Below are 26,060 nucleotides of genomic sequence, written 5' to 3' on the forward strand. Positions count from 1 at the left end.
GAGTAACTAGCCTTGTTGTTCAGTCACTCAGTCGTGTCCGACTCTTTGTGACCCCATGGACTGCAGCACAACAGGCTTCCCTGTCCTTCACCGTCTCCTAGAGCTTGCTCAAACTCATGTCCATTGCATTGGTGATGCCATCCAACCATCTCATCCTCTGTCGTCCCTGTCTCCTCCTGCCTTCCATCTTTCCCAGCATCAGGGTCTTTTCTGATGGGCTGGCTCTTCGAATCAGCTGCCAAAGTATTGGAGCTTCAGCTTCAGCATCAGTCCTTCCAATGAGTCTTTAGGATGGACTGGTTGGATCTCCTTGTAGTTCAAGAGACTCTCAAGAGTCTTCTCCAACACCACACTTCAAAAGCATCAATTCTTTGGTGCTCAGCTTTCTTTATAGTCCAACTCTCACATCCATACATGACTACGGAAAAACCATAGCTTTGACTAGATGGACCTTTGTTGGCAAAGTAATGTCTCTACTTTTTAATATGCTGTCTAGGTTGGTCATAACTTTTCTTCCAAGGAGTAACCAGGGCCATGAGTCTCATAATTATGCAGAAGTTAAAGCTGCCCTAGCGTTGTTGTTATTTAATCACTAAGTCATGTCCGACTCTTTGCTACCACATGAACTGTAGCCCGTCAGGCTCCTCTGTCCATGGGATTTCCCAGCCAAGAATACCGCCCTGGTGTCTTCTGTGCCAAATGCTCAGGCCAGGTGGTGGTGGAGCAGACGGTTTGCCTGGAAATCACGTGGTTTGGAATACAGAAATAGGACCCTGTGGCTGGACCAGCTTTATTGTTTCTCTCCACACAAAGAGGACTTCTAAGGGAGTTGAAATGTGATTGCCAGGGATTATTTGTGAGGAAGTAGCCCAACCTACTTGATTCTTAATGCTAAAATGGGCTCTAATCCTTGTTTCCTTTTCGGTATTGGATTAGAAAAATGTAGGGCAGGATTAGAACTGACTGACAACAATACAACAAATACAGGCCCTGAGAATTTCAGAACAGGAATCACCAGGCAAGAAGGTTTGAACCCAGAGTATATTCTCAGTCTTTAGGACTTGTGATCCTTGTTCTGATTTTCTGATTATATCTCTGCCTTCACCTATCAAAAGGTGACTTGAATTTAAATTAATTTTGTGTAGCAGGAAAAAAAAAAACCCTCAGTAAAACAAAAAGTTTGGTGTAATAATACCCTCTTCCACTGTTACATTTGTAAACAAAACTCAAGATATGTTTTATCAGTTATTAATAGTACATTATTTTGGAGAGCCAGTCAGAGCACTGATGAGGGCGTAAATTGTGCTTTTGGGAAATAATTCAGTAGAATTTATCAAAAGCTCAGCATATTTATTGTTGGTGGTGTTTAGTCGCTAAGTCATGTCCAACTCTGCAACCCCTGACGAGAATACGGGAATGGGTTGCCATTTCTTTCTCCTGACCCAGGGATCGAACCCAAATCTCCTGCATTGGCAGGTAGATTCTTCACCACTGAGCTCCCAGGGAAGGCCAAGAGTTTGAGACTTTGTCCAACCTTTCCTCCTACCTTTATTTGATAATAACACCCAGATTTTAAATTGTGGCTAGAGGTCAACCTTTCAAGCTTCCCCTACCCTGTATCTCCGCCTCAGACATCTTAGTCATCTCAATCTTTAGTCAAAAAAGGACTCTGGATATTCTCCAACAGATCAGTTCTCTTCTCCCTCTAAATATTTTGTGTCTACGTAAATTTCTTTATTTAAAAAAAGCTAGGAGTTTTGTGTTTCTTTTCTTTATTTTCCCATACACCCAATTCAGCAGCTAGCCCTATTGGCTTTACCTCCAAATAAAAGGAAATTCACCCACTTCTTGGGAGTTGCCTGATGGCCCAGTGGTTAAGACTTCACCTCCCAATGCAGGGGTTGTGGGTTCAATCCCTGGTCTGGGAGCTAAGATCCCACATGCCTCGCATCCAAAAAACCAGAGACATAAAATGGAAGCAATGTTGTAACAAATTCAAAAAAGGCTTTAAAAATGGTCCACATCAATCCTCCTCATCTCTACTGCCAGCAGCCATGGATGGGCCCTCGGGAAGGTGTCCCGACTGTACTCTTGTTTCAGTTCTCGCCCTGCCCCCGCTCCAGTCTCATCTCCCACAATACAGCAGGTGATGTCCCTGCCCTCCGTGGCTTTCCAGTGCCCTTCAGAGAAAATCAGACTCCCGTCAAGGTCCCGCATAGTCTGGCCTCCAGCCTCAGCTCCTACCAGCTTTAGTTCCAAGAAGCTGTCAACTTCTTTTTCCTTTTTCCACCTCCAGCCTTTGTGCCTCCCCCTGCTCCCTTCCCAGCTTCTGAGGGACTGGGGTCTTCCTCAGAGAGGCCAAGCAGGATCCCACCCTCCCCTTTTTTTTTTGGCCTTGTCATGCAGGATCTTCATTCCCCAACCAGGGATCAAACCTGCACCCCCTGCAGTGGGAGCATGGAATCCTAACCTAGACAGCCAGGGAAGTACCACACACACCACCCCCACCCCCACCTTTTTTCCCCTGGGTTTTTTTGTTTTGTTTTGTTTTTTAATCCTGATCCCTCCTGTATCTCTCTCTCTCTTTTTTTTTTAGGTTCTCAATGGTTATCTTTTTTATACATAGTGTCAATAGTATATATATATGTGGATCCCAATCTCCCAATTCATCCCATCCCCAACTTTCCCCCTTGGTATCCATACATTTGTCTGACCCCCTCTTAAAGGTAGCTCCCCACACTAGGATTTTTCTTTTCTACCGCTGCCCTTATCTGTTTGCCTTAGAGCATTTGTGAGGAGAAGCTGCGATCGCCCTTCTGTCTTGCCACCTTCTGCCACTAGCGTGTAAGCTCCGAAGGAGACATGTCTGCTGCTGTTCATCCCTGGTGCTGGGTCCAGGAACCAGTAAACAGTGATATTGAGGAAAGGAGTGTGTATTTTCCAGATCATTATTTCTAGTAGGTACATAGTATCCATTGCACAAATGTAACCTAATTAACTTAACTCCTGGCTTGTTGGGTATATTTGTTCCCAGTTTTTCACTGGGAAATAATCTGAATGACTGTTGAGAAATTGTTGACTAGATTAGGGAGTACTATGCAGGCATTTAAGATCCTAGGAAGCATTTTTATTAACATGGAGAAATGAGTTTTTGTAATGAGAAAAAAAGCATAATATGAGATTATATATACAGCATGTTATCAGCTGTGTAAAAGTTCATGGGAAAAGAGTAGGAAACTGTCAATTATGCATTTCAGGTTGGCAAGATTACAAATGATTTTTCTTTTTGATTTTTTTATACCGTGCAACAAATACCTGGTGTTTTCCTCTTTATACTTTTCTGTGTTTTCTAAGTTTACTGCAATAATTGTGTGGGTTTTTATAGTCAGGTAAAAAGCTCTTAAAATTTTGGGAATACTTTTATGACATATCAGATTACTGGAGATAGAAGCAGAGTTAGGGGACTATCGTGCGTTGGAGAAGGAGCTAAATGTTTGAAGCACAGTTGCTAATGACAGTTCTTAGCCTCTGACTCCTTTAGGCCTGTGAGTGATCTGGATTTGAAAAGAGTAGCAAAGCACTGTTTCCTGTGAATCTTCCATGGCCAGGTAGACTTGGGTGTGGTATGGCATTACAGAAACTGTGGCTTACAAAAATGTTGTTTCGGGATTTGAGAGCATCCCACAGATGTGCTTAGAACTGGAAGGATATCACAACTGCTCTTCACACCTGTTTTTGGAGCTTAGCGGGGTAGCTTATGTGGCCTGGGCATTGTCACAGAATTTTACTCACTCATCTTAAAGCATGATTCTGAAACACTAGACCCTTCAGGAATTTGAGGTCAAAACTACCTTCATAATAATGCTAAAATGTTATCTGCCTCTTTGCTCTTATTCTCTTGCAAACACACAGTGGAGTTTTCCAAATGCTATATATTTCATAAATTGCAGAAGCAGCTAGGAGAACCCAGCTGTCTTCTATGAAAACACATTGAGGAGTGTTGCAAAAATGTACCACAATGCCAGTATCCTCAGTAAAATTGTTTTATTATGGAAAATATATATAGCATTTTAATGGCATGCAACTATGTTACCGTAGAATGGGTTTGTTATTGTAATTGAATTAATACATTTTTAAAAATTTCTCAGTTTAACTTCTGATACAGCAAATGTCAATAGATATTTATGCATATACACAAACACTCTGTGGGGTCCTCTATTTTTAAGAATGTAAAGGGGTCCTGAGACCAGAAAATCTGAGAACCAGTGAATCGAGGACACAGGAAGAGAACTGTCTTTATGGTGGATTGATTATGGCCCAGTAGACAGATTGGTTGAATTGCATGACCCAGGAGAACAAGGTCTATGGAGGGAAGATGACCTTGTCTCATAGGCAGGGGTTGGAAGTCCATGAAATTACATTAAATTTTTTCTCCTCCTTCCTTCCCTCCCTCCCTCCTGTCTTCCCTCTCTGCTTCCTTCCTTTTTTTCTCCTTTTTAGAGATCATGCATGATGTGATAAAGAAGGTGAAAAAGAAGGGAGAATGGAAGGTAAGTGGAAGAGCACAATGAATGACCTTGAAGGTGAGTTCATGGGGAAGAATACGAATGGGGTGGCATTGGGGAGAGGCATGCAGGGGAGAAATGAGGACCTTTGCTGCATCCAGAGAATACAAAAAAGCTTCTGAACTTTCAAAAGGTAATCTGCTGTGCCTCCCATGTATATGATCCTGGTTAGGAAATCTCTGGGTCAGGAAGCTTATCTTTAAGATCACCTGGTGGGGCATTCTAGCATTGGAACCCTTTAATTCAAACAGGATCTTACCTGGAACCCATTGATTAAAGCAGAGGGTGGAATTATTCTGCTTGCTGTGGGAGACAGGAGGGGACCCTTCTTGCCCCTCCGGTGGCCCTAAAGCCTCTCCTGGAGCAGCCCATGCAATGGTCTGAAAAGCCCTCATCTGGCCTATTCCTGTCTGTAGCTACATAAGACAAACCAAGTCAGCTTGTTTGTTCATTTAACATTGAGAGCAATGCTGGAAACTGTTGTGTACCTGAAACAAATATTTAAGTCAATCTAACTGATTATGACCTCAGTCCTGGGAGTGGATGATACAAGTCAGAATCGTGCTGTCCTCCATCCAGGAAGTCAGAGTTTGAAGGACCCTCTGATCGTCTGAGACTAGGCGTTGGAGTGACCAGGAGGGCACACTCGAACTTCTGCGTGTGTTGTCGAAGGGCTAACCATTCTTGCCCCCGAGTTTTTCTGCAGTCTAGAGCCTCAAGTTCATTGGGCTTTGGAAAAGCTTGGCACCAGGAAGCTTTTAAAGTCTCACCCTAACCTCATAAACATAACCTCATAAACATGAGATCACGTTTTAGCTAGAGCGTCCATCTTCACACCCAGGGTGGGAGGCCAGCAGATGGGAACTCTTTCTGCCTGCCTTTCTCTCTCACCCTTCCCGTCAGTAACGGACGTGTGGACATGAGAATTTTAAACTAACCTTGGGGAAGCTGCCTCATGAAATGAAACCTGATTGGTCCTCGTGCTACAGCAAAATGCTTTGGGGCCCCATTTTTCTAGCTCCTGTTGCCTGGCTTTATATCTTTGAAGAAGGAGAAGAGAAATAACCTTATTTTAGCTTCCTCTCTCCACTGTGGGTCAGATGGAGACGGGAAAGGGTTGCTGAAGAGCTGCAGGTATGATGCTTTTCAACCAGGATGGCATGTTCTTGTCCTTCTCTTCTAGACTGAGGTAGAGTTTACTCCTGGACCACACATGTGCTGGTCCATCCCGATGATGTCTGCAACAGAGTCCTCGCCTTCCATCCGTCAGGGTGGCACTAGCGTTCATCCTCCCTTAAAGAAAGTTTATGCACTGAAAAACTATGGGTTGCTCTGAGTGTGGGTGCCGCGTATGAAAGTTTTTTCTTTTTCTTTTGCATTTTTATGAGTAATTGTTTTCTTTGTCATCAAAAGAACTTTAATTTTTTTAAGTTTGAAAAATCAAGTCATGTTAGTGAGAGCAGACTCTCCTAGAAGCTTAGGTTTGGTAGGGAAATAAAGGCTAGCGTGTATCTTGGCAAACTTCTAGCCCCTAGGAAACCTCGATTACTCAGAATTCTGTTTCTGGGCTCTTCTGAAGTCTGATGTGGTCAGCGGAGGCGAGCGTCACAGCAGGTGCCCTCCAGGTGTGAACTGTTCCCTTTGCTTCCAGGTGTGAACTGTTCCCTTTGCTTCCAGTGTGAACTGTTCCCTTTGCTTCCAGGTGTGAACTGTTCCCTTTGCTTCCAGGTGTGAACTGTTCCCTTTGCTTCCAGGTGTGAACTGTTCCCTTTGCTTCCAGGTGTGAACTGTTCCCTTTGCTTCCAATGTGAACTGTTCCCTTTGCTTCCAGGTGTGAACTGTTCCCTTTGCTTCCAGTGTGAACCATTCCCTTTGCTTCCAGTGTGAACTGTTCCCTTTGCTTCCAGGTGCTGGTGGTGGACCAGCTGAGCATGAGGATGCTCTCCTCCTGCTGTAAGATGACAGACATCATGACCGAGGGGATAACAAGTGAGTGTTGTAGGGTGTTCTCCTCCCTGTTCATTATTGTCTTGCTTGACTTTAGACCCCAGGCTTTCTTGTTCATCACCAAATCCTTAGGTTCCAGTCTAGTGTTAGGTGCCCGTTAGGTATCTGTGAAAGGATGCCAAAAGGAAGGCTCAGTTAAGAAATAAGGCAGGCCAGCCAATGGGAAAAAAGTGGCACCTAGCAAAGGATGAAATCCCAATGGCCAGTAAATACATAAAAACTTGCCCACCCTCGTAAGTGGTCAGGGGAATGCAGTTAAAACCAGAGTGAGATACTGCTCTGTACTCAGATTGGAGTGTATACACTATGATAATGCCAAGTGATAGGATATAGGAGAAAGGGAACTCTGATATGATGAGTTGGTACAGCTACTTTCAGAAACCTGGGAGGTGTCTAGGAGAGTTGAGGCATGCAGGTCCTGTAAGCCAGCATGTCTGCGGTTAGATGTGTGTTCTAGACAACTCAGGCATGTGTGCCCAGGAGGCTCACAGATCATTGCTCATAGTAGCCCCAAAGTGGGAACAACCAAAAGGTCCATCAGGAGTACAATGGTACCATAAATTGTGGGGCAGTCACACAACAGAATGTTACCTAGCGAAGAAAAGGAATGAGTATTACCTACTTGCTCATTCCAAAATGGGAATGAATCTGATAAACAATGTTGAGCAAAAGAAACAAGATATGAAACAGTCCTTAACAATGTGCTTTAATTTACATAATATCCTAAAACAGGCAGAGCTAAGCCATACTGCTTTGAAATGTAGGGATAAGCGAGTCTTAACTGTAAGAGAAGTGATTGCCATTCGTGTCACCATGGTGGTTCCATTTGAGGGGAAAGGAGAGGTGTGGATGACGAGGGAGGGGGAAAAGGGGGGGCACTTCTGCAGCGCTGATGTGTTCTGCTTCCTGATGGGGTGGTGCTTGTGCAATTACGTGTATATTTATGTTTAATCCACCCTTTGGAGTGTGTGTTAGAATTTCACAATAATAGGCTTTTGAAATAAGATAAATCCCCTGCCCAAGGTCCCTGGGCAGCACCATACTTGAGACTAGGATGCAGCCCTCCTGGCTTCTGTCCCAAGCTCTTTTTCACATTTGTGAGCAGCTCAAGTCTTACCTGGGGGCTCCTTTCAGGATAGATCATGTATTTTAATCTGTGAAACAGCACTGATAGAAAAGCAATCTATTTTGAGGTATTATTTCAAACAAGGAAGTTAACCTTTGTTTTCCTCCTAAAAAACGTTGAGTGAAATGTATCTCTTACAATGCAGCTCCGATCGATATATGTGTACATATATATATAAAACAATATGTGGGCTACCACCACACCTGGGATGTGACTCCTTTATTTTTAAAAACACATTTCTACAAAAAAAAAAAAGTTAGAAAAGAAAACAAAAAAATAAAGACACATTTCCAAATCTAGTTTATTTGTCACCAAAAGCCATAGTCCTGTAAATGGGAGTATGGAATTTTTGGTGTGACTTTTTGTCATTCAGTGGTCCAAGACCTGGCTTGTCCCTGTTTTGAGCTTGCAAAGTTATTTTCTTCATTGAACTTCTTAAACTTTTTTTTTCTTTATCAAAGCAAAAAATGCAAATATAGGAAAAAAGCCAAATGTAGCTTATGAGCTTCTAGAAAGGAAGAAAGCACCGCCCTGCTCTCCCTCCTCCTCCCCTATCCCCCAGGGTGCCTCACCCCAGAGGCAGCCCCTCTGCTTTTTCTTCTGGGCATCTTTTGGTATTTCTAAGTAAATGCTTATACGATCATCTCTGGATTCATCATGTTAGACATTATCCTGTGGTAGATAAGGGTTCACCTCTCCCCTCCTACACACAGACTCTTCCCTATCACAGAAGTTTTGTTTTTTTTAAAATGTCCCTACTTGGCAAAATTTAAAATTTTGCAAGCCTGTGTTGACCACCCCCCTAAAATATTTGGGGGGAGGTATTACTGGCATATGAAATTCAAAAATCTATGAGCCTTGTTGTACAGCAGAAACAAACACACACTGTAAAGTAATTTTCCTCCAATTAAAAAAACAAATTAAAAAAAAATCTATAACCCCTGATAACACAGATGGTTGAGAAATTTTGATATTTAGTTTGAATATTATCCAGGGTGAAAAGTCTTTGTAAGTGTTACAGGGATACTCCTAAAGGGATGCTTTTATTTGCTGATATCACCTTCATAGGAAGAAGAGAACCATTAGATTTCCTGCTGGCTCTGGACCAGAGGACAGTGTAGCATAGAGGATGCGTCCTGAGCTTTATCAGGTGACTAGTGAGATGATCCCTTTCCAGAAGGTTGTCTTTCCCCTCGCTGACATTCTGTAAAAGAAACCAGCAAATCAGACACCCATGGTTTGCTTCAAGCAGAATTTGCTGTTTAGTTTTTGAACTATTGACAGGAACAGTCTTAATCCAGAGAGTATGTTTGGAATGTCTTCATCTGATAGACAGAGGAAAATGATAAAGCGATCCAATTGTTGAAAAACAAACCCAACATGGAAATTCTAAAGGAACTGGGATTATCTAGGACAGATGAGGGAAAAAAAACCTGAAGGAAGAGGCAAAAATCTGTTCTTGACAGAATGAGATAGCAGTTTCCATTTTCAATCAGAGCAGATCGAGGTATTTCCTTGAACTGAAATGGGAAGTGGGAGGGATTTCATGTGATGAGGTTTTGGGTTTTCTACCACCTTGAGCGTGGTGAGCCAGAAATGTGGTCACTCAGGAAGGGGTGTTGAGTCCCCTTCCTGCTCTGCTGATGTTTGTCGCGCCAGCTGGAAGGTGGCCTCTCTCTGTGGCTTCTGGTTTCATGGTCACCAGCGCTGTTCTCTTATTCATCGTGGGCTGCTGTTTTGTTGTCTAGTTGTGGAAGACATCAACAAGCGCAGGGAGCCGCTCCCCAGCCTGGAGGCTGTGTATCTCATCACTCCCTCTGAGAAGGTAAACCCTCCCAGGAGAGCTGAGGTCAAACACGTGCTGGCTTGGTGTCTGTGTGGCCCCATGTCTGACATTTCTGGGTTAAGCAGGCATTTAACACACTGCTCTGTTTAAGCGTGCAATCCACAAGCAGGGAAGGAGGGGGCTGGTGAATAATGAAGAGTGCATTAAGCTTGCTGTAGAAAGCCAGGCCGGGCCAATGTCATTTACTCCTTTCTAGGTAGGAGATCACGTTATCTAGTGATCCACCTCCAGAACTTGGGTATTTTACACTTTCAGATTTCTTTCCTCCTTTCTTTCTTTTTTTTGGGGGGCTGCACCCTCATGGCTTGCAGGACTTTAGTTCCCTAATCTGGGCCCCCTGTGGTTGAAGCACTGAGTCCTAACCACTGGACCGCCAGGAAATTCCCAGATTTATTTTATCAATATCCAGTAGAGTTTAGATTTACTTGTCTTACCATTTTGGGTGGTTGGTTCAAATCAGCATCTAAACAATGCCCACCTCCTTGCTCTTGGTTGCTAGCTGTCTTAGCTGATCTATGTAAATTCCCCCCAGTTTTCATTTCATTAAAAAAAAAAAAAAAAACTGGCTTATGTGTAAGTTTCTGCAGATGCAACTAAATTGCCAGGACTCTATCACAGTGAGTCTCCTAGCAGATCTCTGAGCACTTTGCTCTTTTGTGGATCTCCTCTTAGGAACCCAAGTTATGTGGCTGCAGAGAACAGCTGCTGTCATTCTGGAATGAGCTAGAGAGGCTTTTGTTAGTGTAAACTCTGAAATAATCCTCATGTCCTCAGAACTCAGTTATGGCCGAACATTAGTTGAATTATAATCAGAAATCCCTTGCTATCTTGTGCATGTAGCTCAAAACCAGCGTGGATTTGACTCTGTTCAGATGTGGGTCCCATTTGCTCCTAGAATCGGATTCAGTTCCCTATTTTCCCTCTCCACAGTCCGTCCACTCTCTCATCAGTGACTTTAAGGACCCGCCAACCGCCAAGTACCGGGCTGCACATGTCTTCTTCACTGACTGTGAGTATGGCTGTCACCTGCCACCCGGCCTTTTAGGCTAGCATTCCTGCTCAGCCAGACTGACCCCAAACCAAGTCAGGCCAATAGCGAAGAAATGAATTGTTCCCACATTTGTCCTGATCTTTCATTTTCTCTTCAAAATTGTGTGAGAGAGAAAAACAAACACCTACAAATACAAAACCTACTAGGTCATGCAGTCCTTCCTGATTAAAAAAAAAAGCCCCTCTTCTAAGGGCTAGCGTGTTTAACACCAAGAAGAATTTCCCAGTGCCAGCCTTGGTGCTCACAGGATAGCCTTCCAGACATCGCTATAAACTGCACTGCATTTCCACCTACTTTTCAACTGTTGATACAAAGACAGTCTGACCTGGTGGTGTTTGTATTAGGTAGAATTTGTCATTGTCCTAGGATCCGTTTTCTTGCTTTTTGAAGGTTTTGTGCATGGTACCTAGCTCAGGAGCATCTTGGTCAGTCTTTGTTAACGACAAAGAGAGATGAATAGGGCTGGACAGCTTGAGTGCGTGAAAATAACAGTTCACCCCATGTTCTCTCTGGTGAAAACCCCACAAAACTCACTGTTGAGAAAATGGGAAAAGGGTCTTGCAGAGAACAGTTTTATACGCTCTGAAGATGGGGGGCAAAGGAAGCAGGTAGATGGCATTAGTAATAATAAACCAGTAACACGTTTCTAGGGACCTGAAGCTGTTTGGCCCAGGAGAGTCATGAGAAATTGTGGTTCCCCCACCAAGTGGGTCTCCTGTGCAGCTGAGTTCCTTAGAAGGCCTGCAAAAGTATCTGCATCACATTGCCCAATGATTTCATTTATCTTATTTTATTTTTCATAAGTATCTCAGGTGTTGGGTGTTCGTTTATGTTACAGACCTTTTCCTGATCCCCTCTAGACCTCTCCTGGTTCTTTTTCTTCCTCTCCTTAATATCGGAAAGTGGTTTTTTAAATCAGCTCTCAATATCTCACTCTTTATTGCCAGTTGTTTCTTTGTTCTACGTGGAGGGCCGCCTAGGTGGTTTTGTATTCCTTTTCTACCCTAGAGGCTGTAGGTTGTAGGATGGGATGGATTTCCTATTTGCCTTTTAAAAATCCTAATAATAAAGAATTCACCAGACGTGTGCAAATGTTGAAACGAACCAGCAAGCGGACAGGAAACCCTACCGTCTTTGTCATCCTGGCAGCTTGTCCAGATGCCCTGTTTAACGAGCTGGTAAAATCTCGAGCAGCCAAAGTCATCAAGACTCTGACGGAAATCAACATTGCATTTCTCCCATATGAATCCCAGGTGAGCCTGCGAGGAGACGGGCAGAGAAAGCCTGCATCCCGGTTATTCTCTCAGGAACTCCAGCCAAGTCGGAGAGGGCGGGGCAGGGGTGCAGTAAAGAGAGTTGGGGAAGGAATTACTCAATGATGTCTTATGAGTGGATGTTTATGTAATGGAAACAGTTGTCCTTAGAGGGTCTGCCTACGATGCTTCACTCTTACTCTCCAGTTATTTCGGACTTTTTGCAGCCATCATGTCCTTCTTGGTGTTCATTTCATCCTCGCTCAGTGTTCATGCCTATTGGCTGACTCCTTGAATAAGTAAAAAGCAGCCAATCCAGAAGGAGCTGGGAGGAGAGGAGGGGAAGGGATCAGACAACACCCATCTGCTGCAAAGAAGGCTGTTTTTATGTAGAGATAACCTCAGTTGTCACGTGTCGAGGAACAGATGGTAGCCTTAGTCATGAGCCGTTAACACTTCACGTGCTGAAACTGCTCCCCTTGGGGGGAAAAAAAAAAGTCGTTAAACCAGTAAAAGTGAAGCTGATTGTGAGAGAATGTACAAAATTTATGCCATAGTATTTCAAGATTTGTTAAAATGCCTCCTCCTCGTCAAAAAGCAAAAAATAGCACAACTTCTGTGCATTTTGTAGAGGTAAGAGATGGTTGTGGCATATCAGGGCTTTATGGATCAGCTTCTAATAATAGATGCCAGAGAGGGACGAATTCTTAGGTAAGAAGACATGGAAAAAAATAAAGTGTGAATATTTTCAAAAGACAGTCTCTTTCCCTTCTCACTTGGCCTAAAGCCTATTCTCAGCCAAGGGCAGGAATTTTTTTTTCCTCTCCGTGAGCCCTGTCACCACCTGGATTGAACAAAATCCAACTTGAGCATATTCAACCATATTGTATTTCATCTGTTTTTGTCTTTTTATGTTTGGTTTATTGTATGTCACATGTGCACATATTTTTTTGTTTAGTTGCTAAATTGTGCCCAACTCTTAATGACCCCATGGACTAGTCCACCAGGCTCCTCTGTCCATGAGATTTCCCAGACAAGAATACTGAAGTGGGTAGCCATACCCTTCTCCACCACATATTTTTGAAAAGTGATAATTTTTTTTTTTTTTTTAACCTCGGGTTTTCAAGATGAGGGTAGTTCACATCAAGAGATTCTTCTGAGAGAATACTGATGGCTGGTAGCCTGCTGGTTTAAGAGGAAATTTTAAACCTCCAAAACCTTCCAAAAAGGATAAAAGAGAAAAATCTAAGAACATACTTTGAGGATAGGAAATTATTAAATCCACACAAAGCTCCTTTGTTTGCCACAGTCACAGCACAATTTCTAGCTTGTCCCTCTTTTATTTAAACTTACAATGGATGGCCGGTGTGGTCTGACAAGACCCCTCCCCTGCTCTCTCTCGGGCTCCTCATCAGTCATCAGACACAGGCATGCCTGCCTCAGGGCCTTGGCTTGACCAGCCCCTCCTCAGGGAGCCCCCTGGGAAGAAACTGTACCTCCTTCAAGCCCTCACTCAAATGTCCCCTCCTCAAGGAGGCCTCCTGTCCTCCCTGTCCAGCCCTCAGGCATTCTTTCTGCTTCTTCCGTTCTCATACACTTACCCATTTCCCACATACCATAAAATTTACTTTTCATTTTGTTCATTGTTTATTCATCTGCCTTCTCCTGCAAGACTGCATGCTCCTGGAGGACAGTAATGGTTTGGCCACCAGCGGTTCCCAGTGCACAAGGCCTGGCACCCAGCAGATGCCCAGTTGTATTTGTAGAATAAATGAAAACTTGTTCTGTAGCCTCACTACGAGGCTTGGAGGGAACACCATTCTGGAAATGTATATATATATATGTTTATATATATATATACATATACATATGTATATATGTTGTTGTTGTTCAGTCGCTACATCATATCCAGCTCTTTGCGACCCCATGAACTGCAGCACGCCAGGCTCCTCTGTCGTTGTGTATACATATATATATTTCCCCTTTTTCAGGTGTATTCCTTGGACTCTGCTGACTCTTTCCAAAGCTTCTACAGTCCCCACAAGGCTCAGATGAAAAATCCGATCCTGGAGCGCCTGGCGGAGCAGATCGCAACTCTGTGCGCCACCCTGAAGGAGTACCCAGCTGTGCGGTACCGGGGGTAAGGCGCACCCCAGGCTGCCTTCGGTGATCCCCCCAAGTGAGGAACTTCCTCTGGCCTTCCCATTTTCTGGCAGTTGTCTCCAGAGGGTCAAGATCTGAGCATCTCACATTGACTATTTTCCAATGTTTTTGTTATTTTCTAAATTTTTAATGTGAATTATACTAATACATGCAGAAAAGGGCATGGAATACATATATTCAGTTATATAACCAAGCACAAACCCCCACGTAACTGTAACCCAGATTTCCTTCAGTTTTTTGTCTCTTTCTAACCTTAAAAAGGGGCTTCCCTGGTGACTCAGATGGTAAAGAATCTGCCTTAAAACAAATACACCCTTTGAAAAAGACATTTCAGGGTAAGATAAAATACAAGGAGAATAATTCTCCAAAGGACACAGTCCTCAGATTTGATCGAGTCATTCACTCATCATTTACCTGCTGTGTGCTAAATGCCAGGTTGGGGGGCTTAACCTGAAGACGCAGCCTCTGCCCTTGGAAGCCCCTGACCCAGGCGGGCAGGTAGGATGTGTACTGGCATAATGTACATCCGAGCTGTGCACACCTGCAGCGTAGGCCTGCGGGACCAGTGCCTTGGGGCAGTGCAGGCCAGGGGCCTGGGCGTCCAGAGAGGAGCAAGCCCGGCTTCAGAGCAGAGGCGGCATCCGAGCCAAGGACAGGTCGGGATTTCAGTAGACTGATGAGGAGCGGGGGGCATTTTGTGTGGACAGTTGGGATGAGTGGAAGCATGACCCTGGAAAAGAAAGGGGAAGTTTGAGAAGGGCTGGCAGTCTCACCCTGCATACGTGCAGGCAGCGGGGCACGGGGAAACCATTTCTGGAGGCCTTGGGTGCCAGGGTTGGGGTCATGCCCTTCAGTGGTTGTCACTGGGCAGCCTGTGAGGGAGTGAACACAGGCGTGGGAGTGCAGGGGTCACAGTCATGCAGGGAGAAGCAACCAGAAGGCGGGACGCTGCCAGAGCAGCTGAGGGCCTGATCGGGAAGTGCCAAGGCGCCTCATCACCTCTTTGTCCCTGGGGATGGGCACCCGTAGGACAACCCTCCCCCGACCAGGGTCCTCACCGACAGACGCCCGGCAGAAGTTAAGAAACGAGGGCTGGGAGCTCACTTGTTGGGAGGATGGGACTGGGGTGGAGCTGCTTCTGCACTAAGAGTGGCCAGGTGGCGGGCAGCAGCCGCATGACGAACATCACCCAGAGGAACTTAGGAGGTGCTGGAGGCTCAGCCAAGAGGGAAGGTCCAGAGGTTCTCAACTTGCATCTTACAGCTCTGCCAGCGGAAATGTCACTTCCAACAAAACAAAACAGGGTCCAAGGGAATTTGAACTGAGGGAAGTGAAGATCAAGTAGGTCAGGCTGAGATAGCCTGATGGTGGGGAAAGGACACGTGGTTGTGTCCACACTCTGCTGAAGTGTGGCTGTTTTATCTGGAGCTGCTTGGAAAGACCCCCCTCTGTTTCCATTTGGATGGTTTTGTGTTTGTTTTTTTTTAAGAAACTAGAAAATCATTTACATTCCATGCACTGAGCTAAGTATTTTGTTTTTTCCTTTTTAACCATACATGTAATCTGAGTTATATTTTCTTGTAAAAGAATAATACAGATGAAGCTCATCTCTCCCTTGACCCTCCCGCACTGTCCTGCCTTCCTCCCTGAGGGCAGACAGTGCCATCCTTTGGGACAGGGTGGCTCACCCTCCGTCCCTCCTCCCTTGTCAGGGAATACAAGGACAATGCTTTGCTGGCTCAGCTAATCCAGGACAAGCTCGACGCCTACAAAGCCGATGACCCGACGATGGGGGAGGTAAGTCTGACCTGGCCCGTGTGGTTCTCTTGCCGAGGGACCACAGTGTCCATGGGGCAGCCTGGGCACAGCTGGCTTCCTTTGCTCACTGGGTGTGCATGAGCGCCCCTGTTTGTGCATACTGAGCTCCAGTGAAGCAAACGCCCAAGTCCTCGGGCAGGTGGTACAGGTTCTGTTCAGTGGAGCCGAGCGACTAGCTTATTTCTGTTCGCTAGGACTTCTCTGGTGTTAGCACTGAAAGCCCTGTGTCATGGGAATCCCCTCAATGAAACAGAGTTGAAACCATAAAAATGATGTTGCTACATCTCCGGACCTTACTCAGATTTCACTAGTTTTTACGTGTGCTTGTGTGTGTGTGTGTGTGTGTGTGTGTGTGTGTGTGTGTGTGTGCAGTTCTGTGCAATTTTATCACATGCATCTCAGAACTAGCCCATCACTATCGTGACTTCCACACTGATAGCCCCAGGTTCTGGGAACCCGCTCCATCCCAGGCTGGCTGGGTTGGGTGATGGGTCCCCCTTTTGATAGCCAAACCCAGGTGGTGCTCTGCTTTGTAAACTCACTTTGCACCCTGCATTTTGGATCTGCGTCAAAGGACCCTATTCCTGTGAAACAGACACACTGGATTCTCACATGGCGTGTGCTGGCCTCCTTGTCCAGCAGTAGATGGACTGAGTGCTTTCTGGGTCAGAGTTCACATCCTGCTGCCACGTTTCACGGGAGGGCTAGCTGTGCTAGTCAGAGAAGCGGGAGTTGTATGGGGCGGCTCATGAAAGCCTCCCCGGTGTCCTTCCTTCCAGGGCCCGGACAAGGCACGCTCCCAGCTCCTGATCCTGGACCGTGGTTTCGACCCCAGCTCCCCCGTCCTGCATGAGCTGACTTTTCAGGCTATGAGTTACGACCTGCTGCCTATTGAAAATGACGTATACAAGTAAGTAGACGTGACTGCAGCTTTGCAAATGAACCAGACACACCTCTAATTTAAGGACACAGATGTCGTTAATCCTAGGAAAAGCAGGTACATTCATACAGTCTCTTTTTTTAATTTGGTTTTGGCTGCATTGGGTCTTAGTTGTGGCCGGCAGGCTTTCGCTAGTTGTGGTGAATGGGCTTTCGGGCCTACTTGCCCTGGGGCGTGTGAAATGTTAGTACCCTGACCAGAGATCTAACCCACATCTCCTGCACTGGAAGGCATACCCTTAACCACTAGACCACCAGGGAAGTCCCCATACAGTCTCACTAATAAGCCTGCATGCTTTTCTGTGAGTTCCCAAAGTGCAACTGCACCATCAGCTAGAAACCTCTGCCTGTTTGGGGGGAACAAGAACTTGAAATGTTTAGTTCACAGCTCATGTCACTTCACTTCACAGCTGGTTTGGATGTGTTAATATGTTGACTTGTGTAAGAGCGTATCTTACTCAGAGTTAAAACTTCTTAACTACAGTCCATGAAATATGATGATAAAATATACCAGTAGGAGTTTCTTACCAAATTTTTAAAAATTAATTTATTTATTTTTGGCCACACCATGTGGCATGTGGGATCTTAGTTCCCCAACCAATAATTGAACCCACATTCCTGGCATCGGAAGCACAGCGTCTTAACCATTGTACTGCCAGGGAAGTCCCATATTACTGAGTTTTATTTGCATTTTACTTCATTGTAAACAGTTTTCTTGGTAGCAGTCATCAGAAACTCAGTCTCTAAAAACATAGTTTTCTTTTTATGGGAACAGACTATATTGTTCTCGTGTCATTGATTTTATAACCTCAACCATAAAGATAGTGGTTTCAAAATGAAGATTCTAAAAATATGACTGAATCTCAGCTTTCCCCCTTTGGTATCTGTAATTCTCTATTTCCCTTAGATGCTCACGGTTGTACCCGTGACAGTTTGCTGAGGGCCTGCTGCAGGCAGCTGCCAAGGGCTATTTCAGCCCCACACATTAAGGATGGTGTCCCAGGCCATCCCAGGAACAAGTGTGATCCTCGCCTTTCCTTTCCAAGTACCTCCAAAACCACCTATAACCTGACTTCACACCTGAGCCAGGTGGCTTCCGTGGAGCACTTATCAACTGACCCTGAGGGTTTTAAAACAGAACTTCAAGTCAGTTGACTTTGATCAGACCTTTAGGTCTTTTCCCGCCCTAGAAATTGGTAGCCTTCGGAATTCCCTGGTGGTCCAGTGGTTAGGAGTCCATGCCTCTTGCTGATGAGGGCCTGGGTTCAACCCTGGTCAGGGAACTAAGATCCCACAAGATGTGTGGTGTGGCAAAAAAAAAAAAAAGGAAACCACCAGCCTCATGAGATGCCGCAGACCTGACACGGACAGTGGCACCTCAGATGATCGGAGGGCTTGCTGTGCAGTCATTCGTGTGAACGTCGGTCTGTTATAAACCAGGGGATTGGGTGAACTGTGTGGGACATCTCCTGTCCAGGTACGAGACGAGCGGCATCGGGGAGGCGCGGGTGAAGGAGGTGCTCCTGGACGAGGACGACGACCTCTGGATAGCACTGCGCCACAAGCACATCGCGGAGGTGTCCCAGTAAGAGCCTGCCCCGCGCCTGCCCCGGGCCGCGGCGCTCACCCCACCGACACGGGGGGTTGCGGGTGCTGGGTGCCAGTGCGCGTTCTCTGGGCTCCTTGGGCAGAGCTCACCAGTGCAGGCAGGAGTCCCTTGCTTCTGCTAAGTCACCTACCTTCTAACCAGTATTGATGAATCCCTTCTGATGTCTGAGCTCAGGCTCTACCAATCTCATGAATTTAGAAAACCCTTTCTGTGTTAGGGTTACTTTTAGGGTTTTTAGAAAGCGTTTTCTCATTTCAAGATGCTTTATAAACACTAAACACTTGAAGCCAGTTTGTTCCAGTGAAAGATCTACTACATACAATTCAGGGTTTTTGTTTTTAAATATATAGCTGGTATGTCTCCTTCCTCCCTGTTTTCATACCTAAACTTATTCTCAGCAAGAGTCAATGCATATACTAATCTCTATAGGGAAGGGAGTACCTTGCTCTGAAAATGTTTCAAAATGTTTCTAACTCTGGAAAGTTTTTAATAGGCTGTTAAACTGTAGATGACAAGTTTGCTTTTGCAGAAGGACACATTCTGCTACACTGAGTTGATAATATCCACAGGAAATTCACAAGGAACAGTGAGAAAATACTAATAGCCTGGGATAGTTGCTTAGAAAAGTATTCTCCAAACCTTGGAGGATCATTCAACTTTAGAAACACGTTACTTCACATTTCCAGTTATCTTATTTTATTTATACATTCAATATATGCTTTATCATACTAATGTGTATATTTGATAGCATATACAAAAACATAAATTTGAAAAGGATGAAGTAAAATTATATACATAGATGTCCTAACATTTTCTTTTCTGTTCACAAATTGTCTTGTACACCCAACTCTGGAGACCCCTGGTTTAGAGTATTAGGAAAATGGCATATCTCTCTCTCCTCTTAGAAAATCACTTTAAATCTATACCTAAGGGCAGGAAAAGTCACCTCATACTCCTAAAGGCAGGATGTTGTGTGACTCTTTATAGGCAGTGGTCCCCAACCGTTTTGGCATCAGAGACAAGTTTCATGGAAAACAGTTTTTCCACGGATGCAGGGTCAGGAGATGGTTTGGGATGATTCAAGTGCGTTGCATTTACTGTGCACTTTATTTCTACTGTTACTACATCAGCTCCAGCTCAGATCATCAGGCGTTAGATCCCGGAGGCTGGGGACCCCGATACAGAGGCACTTGGTGCCGCATTGAAGCTTAGCTGCCTCCTTCTCTCTTCCAGGGAAGTCACCCGTTCTCTGAAGGATTTTTCTTCCAGCAAGAGAATGAATACTGGTGAGAAGGTAAACCCATATCCATACTCCAGTGCCCTTTGGGTTCATCCCTGCTTTCTCTCTAGGGGCGAGGAGGACACCTCCGTAAAGGACTGGTGAGTTGGGGGCTTGGAGGGGTTCCTGGTCCTCTCTTCATCTCTTACCATTTTGTCTTCTTTTTGTATTCAAGATTGAGACCTGGAACCCACATCTTTTAATATTTATAAAGAGCTTCTTTTTGTTACTCTGAGGATTAACATTTACTGCTCTGGATCACAATACACATTAAGCCAGAAGAACTTGCTAAAACCTTTTTTAGCTTGTGGTAGCAACAGAATTCATATCCCAATTCACCTGGGCCTCTCCTTCTCCCTGCTGGTTATCAGAGGTGTTTATTCCTCTTAGAAACACCACTCTAAATGTGCTGCTCCCTGGCCTGGGATTATTGAGTGATTTCCCGATCCCAGTAGAATCAAGCCCCACCGTGGACACGCCTTAACAGCACCCAGGTCATCGGGCCCCACGGACTCTCATCTCTCCCGCCCTCCTCCTTGCCACCCACCACGGCTGAAGCCATGCCTGAGCTCCTTCCCCAGCCTTGCCTTATGTGGTCCCTGTCCTTTGGCTCAGGCATTGTCTTCTCTGACAATGGGAGGCGCCCCTGCTCTGTGCACCCACACTTGTGAGTCCCTCCAAAAGTGCTAATCCACTCCGTTATAATGACTCCTCTGCTATGTGTTAGCTCCATGAAAACAAAAATTCTTTTCTGTTTGTTTTTGTCCTTGTATCTCTAGGACCTAAAAATGCCTGGTATGTAGTAGTCATTCAATAATTTTTTACTGAGTACATGAATGGGATTAGGTCAGTCACCCAGTTAGAAAGTCAGCAGACCCCTTCCACCTGCCAGGGTGAGATTCCAGCCTTCTCTCACCTTCTCACTGCTTCCTACCTGTCTGCACAACTCCGGCCTTTCTGCAGAGATGAAATGTGAATTGATGCCACGACTGCTTGAGCCGAGTATGCAGAAAAGCAGTGTAGAGATGAAAAATTGCTCTCTCCTGGCAAGAACTGTGCCCTCAGTTACTTTATGGTCCAATAAATAAAACATAATTGCTAGACTTTGAGGTCAGTTCCCCACCAATAAGATAGTCACAGTATTTGGATCAGTAATTTTTTGAGCCAGAGACGTGGAAATCTAAACACACATGATCTTGTGTTTAACGGGTGCATTTGGGGGGGTTACAGAACATGTGCTCAGGAGTCCGGTGTTAGCTGCTGTCCTATGCTGGGCCCACCCCCCAGCCACCCTCTTAGCTCAGGGCCACCGGAGTGAGACGACGTGCTTCCCTCTCCCCACAGACCACCATGCGGGACCTATCCCAGATGCTGAAGAAGATGCCCCAGTACCAGAAAGAGCTCAGCAAGGTATGTTGTTACTGCTCCTCAGTCGCTCAATCGCGCCAGACTCTTTGCGGCCAGAGAGCAAGGTATGATGATCCAAAATGATCCATTTTATTATGAATAAAAACAGCTGCAAAGACTCCTCAAAGCCCCGTGACACTCACGGATTGATGGAAATCCACAAGTTTTTAGTCATCTGCAGTTTTTAAACATTTAATTTATTCCTGGCTGTGCTGGGTCTTTGTTGCTGTGTGGCGAGCGGGAGCTCCTCTCTAGCCGCGGTGTGTCGACTTCTCACCGTGCTGGCTTCTGTTGCAGAGGACGGGCTCCAGGCTGTGCAGGCTCAGTAGTTGCGGCACGCAGGCTCGGTAGTTGTGACTCACAGGCTTAGTTGCTCCACGGCATGTGGAATCTTCCCGGACCACAGAGTGAACCTGAGTCTCCTACATTGGCAGGTGGATTCTTGACCACTGAGCCACCAGGGAGGCCCCCATCTTCAGTTTTTATTAGAAAAAAAAAATGAAAGTTGGGGATAGAGAGTTTATTTCCTAAAACTTTCTCCTCATCTTTTTCTCTCTGTATCCTTCCAATTCTTTACCCCATGGGCCTGCAAGATTGAGCTCAGAGGAGGTCAGCTTGATCTGGGAGTCACACAGCGCTCTTACCTGTGTGTTAATCACTCACTGCCTCAGTGGTCACTAAATCCAGCCCTAAGGAGAGGGGTATTGAGCGCTACCTGCTGGATGGAGGAGTATCAAAGGATTTGTGGACACATGTGAAACTGTCATACCACCCTGCCCCCTTTAAAGGATTTCTCCTTCCTCTTGACTCTTGTAGGTGTTTCTGTCCCTCTGCCCGACACACAGTTCTCTGCTTGAACACATATTTCGTCTCCTTTATGAGGCTGGGGACTCCTAGGCACCTAGCACCGTGTTCATACTTAGCAGCTACTCAGCAAATGCTGTGTGAGTCATGGAGAGATTCCCTGACCACACACTCTCTATTTTGCCCTAGTATTCGACCCACCTGCACCTCGCCGAGGACTGCATGAAGCATTACCAAGGCACTGTGGATAAGCTCTGCCGGGTGGAACAGGTAGGGCCCTTTCCTTCTCCTTCTGCCAGGCTGGTTTACTTGCCCAGCTGAATGTTAACGTCTTACCTTGAACGTCCCGCAGAATCATAGGAAATAGAAATGGGAAAGCCTGCTAGATCCTGTTGTCTCAGCTCTGGAGCCAGCGCAGTTCCTCTCAATGGTAGGGACTAGAGTGGTCCGGAATGCCGTGCCGTTTGGGGTTTGCATGTCTGACTTTCCAGATGCTCCCTGGAATAGCAGAAGAGACTTGTGTGATGCACTGAGCCCTGCACTGACGGAGCTGGCTGGATGTTAACTCCTGAGTGTCCTTTCCTCCTGCTGTGGCCGCACCAGCTTGGAGACCTAGAGGCCGAAAGGGGGCAGTACAGCTGAAGGACAGAAATCCGCCCACGGCCTCCCTGATCACAGTTACGATCAGGGTTCTGTCCCTGTCACCGATTCATTTGATGTGCTTGTTTTTCTTTTCCTCTGTGAAGGGATATAACAAAACTGCCACATTTTCCAGGAGTGTCGTGTGGAATCGCTAATCCTGGCACTGCATTCCTCATGTGTGATAATTCTCATCCAGGGTCCGCGTCTAAGGGAAGGGGGGAATCCCATGATGCAAAACCTCAGCCAAAGGGTCTCTTTTCACAGAAAAAAACAACTCATGTTCTCAGTGTGAGGCTAAGATCTAAATCCCCTGGTTTGATGTGACAGGATGGGCTTAGGTTTCTAAGATGAGCCGTGATTCATGGACTCTCTCAGTAGTCCTGCTGAAATCCATCAGTTTCACAGGGATCTCTGCAAACATAAGGCGTCCTCATCATCAGAACATGACTCTCCAGAACACAGGTTATCCCTAGACCGGTACAAATGCAGTTGAGATTCACCCTGGGAAGTCTACATTTTTTCAGAAGTGCCCAGAGGTATTTGTTGAACTAGTCATATTCAATTTGACTTTGAGGGAGTATTAGGGTCAGTCCTGCTGAGCAGATGTCTGTTGAGGCTTCACTGAGGGCTGAAGGGGCCTCAGAGAGGTGTGGGGGGGCCCACCTTCCTCTGATCCAGGCTGGGCAGAGATACCCCAACTCGAGATCATACTTGTTGCAGACTCCTGGGATTTTGAGAGAAAAAAGGCAATCTTCTGGCAACTTCTGTAAGAGCTACAGAGAAAGTTGCAGAACAAGACCAGATGGTTCTGGATGTGCCGAGACCTACGTGCTGCTTTCTTGGGCCTGTCGAGAACGGATCTGCCTCTTGCCTGAGTCATGGGCGATGGGGGGTGGCAGAGACTATGCTTACTCCACTCTTTTTCTTCAGTTCTGTTGTCAGCTCCCCCTTCCTTCATCTCCCTCAGTGAGATGTGCAGGTTTGGGAGCCCATGTTTTTTCTCTTCCCCCTAAAAGTGTTGGAAGATTAAAAACAGAGTTTTTAAAAAACCCAGAATAGTTTAAAAAAAAAACTCCCCCTTCTGTGCCAGGGGAAGCAGAGCAGGAGGAGTCTAGCCAGGCAGAGGCACCTCACAATACTGACGCTTTTCATCCCCTGAAGCCCCGAGCCCTCTGCAGGGCTGTGTCCCTCCTGGGGACCTACCGGGATTGAGGCTTTCCCTGAGGAATCAGCTCAGGCTCACTGGCACTAACCTGGAGGGAAAAGCCTGCCTTTCAACAACATGGCAAATCTGTGTGGTCTCTGGTTTTGGAAAGTGAAACCTGGGGCTTTGCTCAGCTCTTACCGATGCCATGGAGACCCGTGCTGATTAACTGCAGCATGTGGGGGAGCTCAAGCACCTGTCGCTGACCTTCCCCAACTAAGCCACACATCCCAGACATCCATGGACAGCCCGTATTACCATCTATCCAGACTGTTGCCGTGGGGCCAACACCGTGTGTTTTCTGCAGGACCTGGCCATGGGCACGGATGCTGAAGGAGAGAAGATCAAGGACCCCATGAGAGCCATCGTCCCCATTCTGCTGGATGCGAATGTCAGCACTTACGACAAAATCCGCATCATCCTTCTCTACATCTTTTTGAAGAATGGTAGGAACAGCCAGATATGACAGAGGAGACAGGCCCTTTCTTGGGGAAAATGAGGCAGCTGGGAGGGAGAGAACAAAGTGAAAAACAGCTCGAGAGACAAGGAAAAGGGAAGGAAAAGGGTGTCTAATAGGAAGGTCTGAGGGGCTCTTTACAGCTGGAGAAATGTAGGCAGATCAGCTGCAGCTAGAGGCTGTGTATCCCCCAGTGATTCTAGAGTTAGTCGGAGGGACAGGATAATGAGAAGAAGGCTGGGTGAGGACAGCAGGGAGAGTCTATCAGCTGTATAGCCACTTGATTAGAGCATTTGTGCCAGAGACTTTTAACTTACCCCACATTTGTAATCTGTGCCTTTATTTATTTGTTTTTATTTGGCTGCACCGGGTCTTGCTGTGGGATGCGGGATCTTTAGTTCACCAACCAGGGATCAAACCCAGGCCCCCTGCACTGGGAGCCTGGAGTCTTAGCCACTGGACCACCAGGGAAGCCCCCAATCTGTGCCCATAAATAAGGGATCTTTATGCACATATAGTTGCCATAAGTGTCCACTGTGCAAAAAGATGGACACAGAGGCTCTCTTGTCCAAGCTGACTGTGACGTGGGCCTGGGATGGTGGGGACAGCTGAGAAGCAGGAGATGGATGGAAAGACAGGTCAGGAGGGGCAGTTGCTGGTGGTCATAGCCCAGGACAGAGTGGCTAGAGTTGAACAGGAGTCCTGGCCCTGCCTTGTCTTACAGTAAAGTCGATACATTGAGCAGATTAGTTCCCACTGATGCCAAGGAGGAGAGGGGGGCGCCATCCCCCACCCCAGGCACTAGGCTCTGCTTCTGAGTGTGCGATGCACAGTGGCTGGTATGGTGATCAGGGTTTTGTTCTTGCAGGCATCACTGAGGAAAACCTGAACAAACTGATCCAGCATGCTCAGATCCCGCCGGAGGACAGTGAGATCATCACGAACATGGCACACCTCGGGGTGCCCATCGTCACAGACGTGAGCGCCAGCTTCGTGTTGTGGGGGAAGCCCAGGGGAGGTGGCGGCTCTCATCTCTTCTCCCCTAACTTCCTTAACGCAGCTTATGATACACACACTCAACATTGAGAAAGAAAAAATCAGAGGAAGGCAGGTGTAGAGGTATAAACAGAATCAAGGTGTAGTGCCGGGAAGCCAGGTGGGCACATCAAAGAGGCACCACGTGGTCTCAAAGCTGAGCTGTGCCCGTGAACCAGCCGAAGACACACCAGCTCCATCCTGCGTGTCTTGAGTCAGCCTGGCTCAGCCGTTGGGACATTCAGACTCAGCGTCTTCTGTGAGGTTGCTGTCAGGCCATCTTGAGACCTTTGAGTCTGCTACTCTGGCAATGACTCAGGACCCAGTTGGGGCAGGTTTTAGGGGCCCAACTGGCAGTGAGCTCGAGAAGAGGCTGAGGTGGGAGGGGCCCCCCACCAGGAGCCTTGCTTGTAGGAACCCTGCTTCCTGCAGGGAGTCAGTGCTGATAAAACCGGGCTGTAGGTTGGCTCCTTCTGGAATCTTATTAGAGTCAAAAGCTTTGTTCCGGAGCCACCAGACCAGAGACCTGTGACTGGGGGTCATTTGGTGTTTTCAGACCCTGTTCACAAAGGGACCAAATGAGAATGGAGATGATTCTCTCAGTGCACCCTGTGCTGCTGAAGCAAAATCAAAGGACAGGTCTCACCAGAGCAGGATTTTCTTCTTCTGTTGTTCAGTGGCCAAGTCGTGTCTGACTCTTTGCAACCCCATGGACTGCAGCACACCAGGTCTCTCTGTCCTTCACCATCTCCCTGAGTTTGCCCAAACTCAGGTCCATTCAGTCAGTGATGCCATCCAACCATCTCATCCTCTGTCGCCCCCTTTTCCTCCTGCCTTCAGTCTGTCCCAGCATCA

General features: G+C 46.3%; 1 protein-coding gene across 3 annotated transcripts in view; it reads left to right on the forward strand.

The window, feature by feature from the left end:
• STXBP1 (syntaxin binding protein 1) overlaps nt 1-26,060 on the forward strand; it is a 67,009-nt gene that overhangs the window by 26,419 nt on the left and 14,530 nt on the right. For 2 of the 3 annotated variants that reach the window (XM_006074493.4, XM_025261697.3), the window contains 14 exons: nt 4,501-4,550; nt 6,473-6,554; nt 9,447-9,523; nt 10,475-10,553; nt 11,745-11,848; nt 13,840-13,988; nt 15,724-15,808; nt 16,609-16,739; nt 18,246-18,353; nt 19,611-19,671; nt 21,001-21,066; nt 22,057-22,137; nt 24,021-24,159; nt 25,039-25,148. In XM_006074493.4, the coding sequence (XP_006074555.1) occupies nt 4,501-4,550; nt 6,473-6,554; nt 9,447-9,523; nt 10,475-10,553; nt 11,745-11,848; nt 13,840-13,988; nt 15,724-15,808; nt 16,609-16,739; nt 18,246-18,353; nt 19,611-19,671; nt 21,001-21,066; nt 22,057-22,137; nt 24,021-24,159; nt 25,039-25,148 (1,322 nt within the window). Of the gene's footprint in view, nt 1-2,784; nt 2,958-4,500; nt 4,551-6,472; nt 6,555-9,446; nt 9,524-10,474; nt 10,554-11,744; nt 11,849-13,839; nt 13,989-15,723; nt 15,809-16,608; nt 16,740-18,245; nt 18,354-19,610; nt 19,672-21,000; nt 21,067-22,056; nt 22,138-24,020; nt 24,160-25,038; nt 25,149-26,060 lie in introns of those variants that run through there. The other variant, XM_044926374.2, reaches the window with a different exon arrangement.

The sequence above is a fragment of the Bubalus bubalis genome, chromosome 12, assembly GCF_019923935.1.
Source record: "Bubalus bubalis isolate 160015118507 breed Murrah chromosome 12, NDDB_SH_1, whole genome shotgun sequence".
NCBI lineage: Eukaryota > Metazoa > Chordata > Mammalia > Artiodactyla > Bovidae > Bubalus > Bubalus bubalis.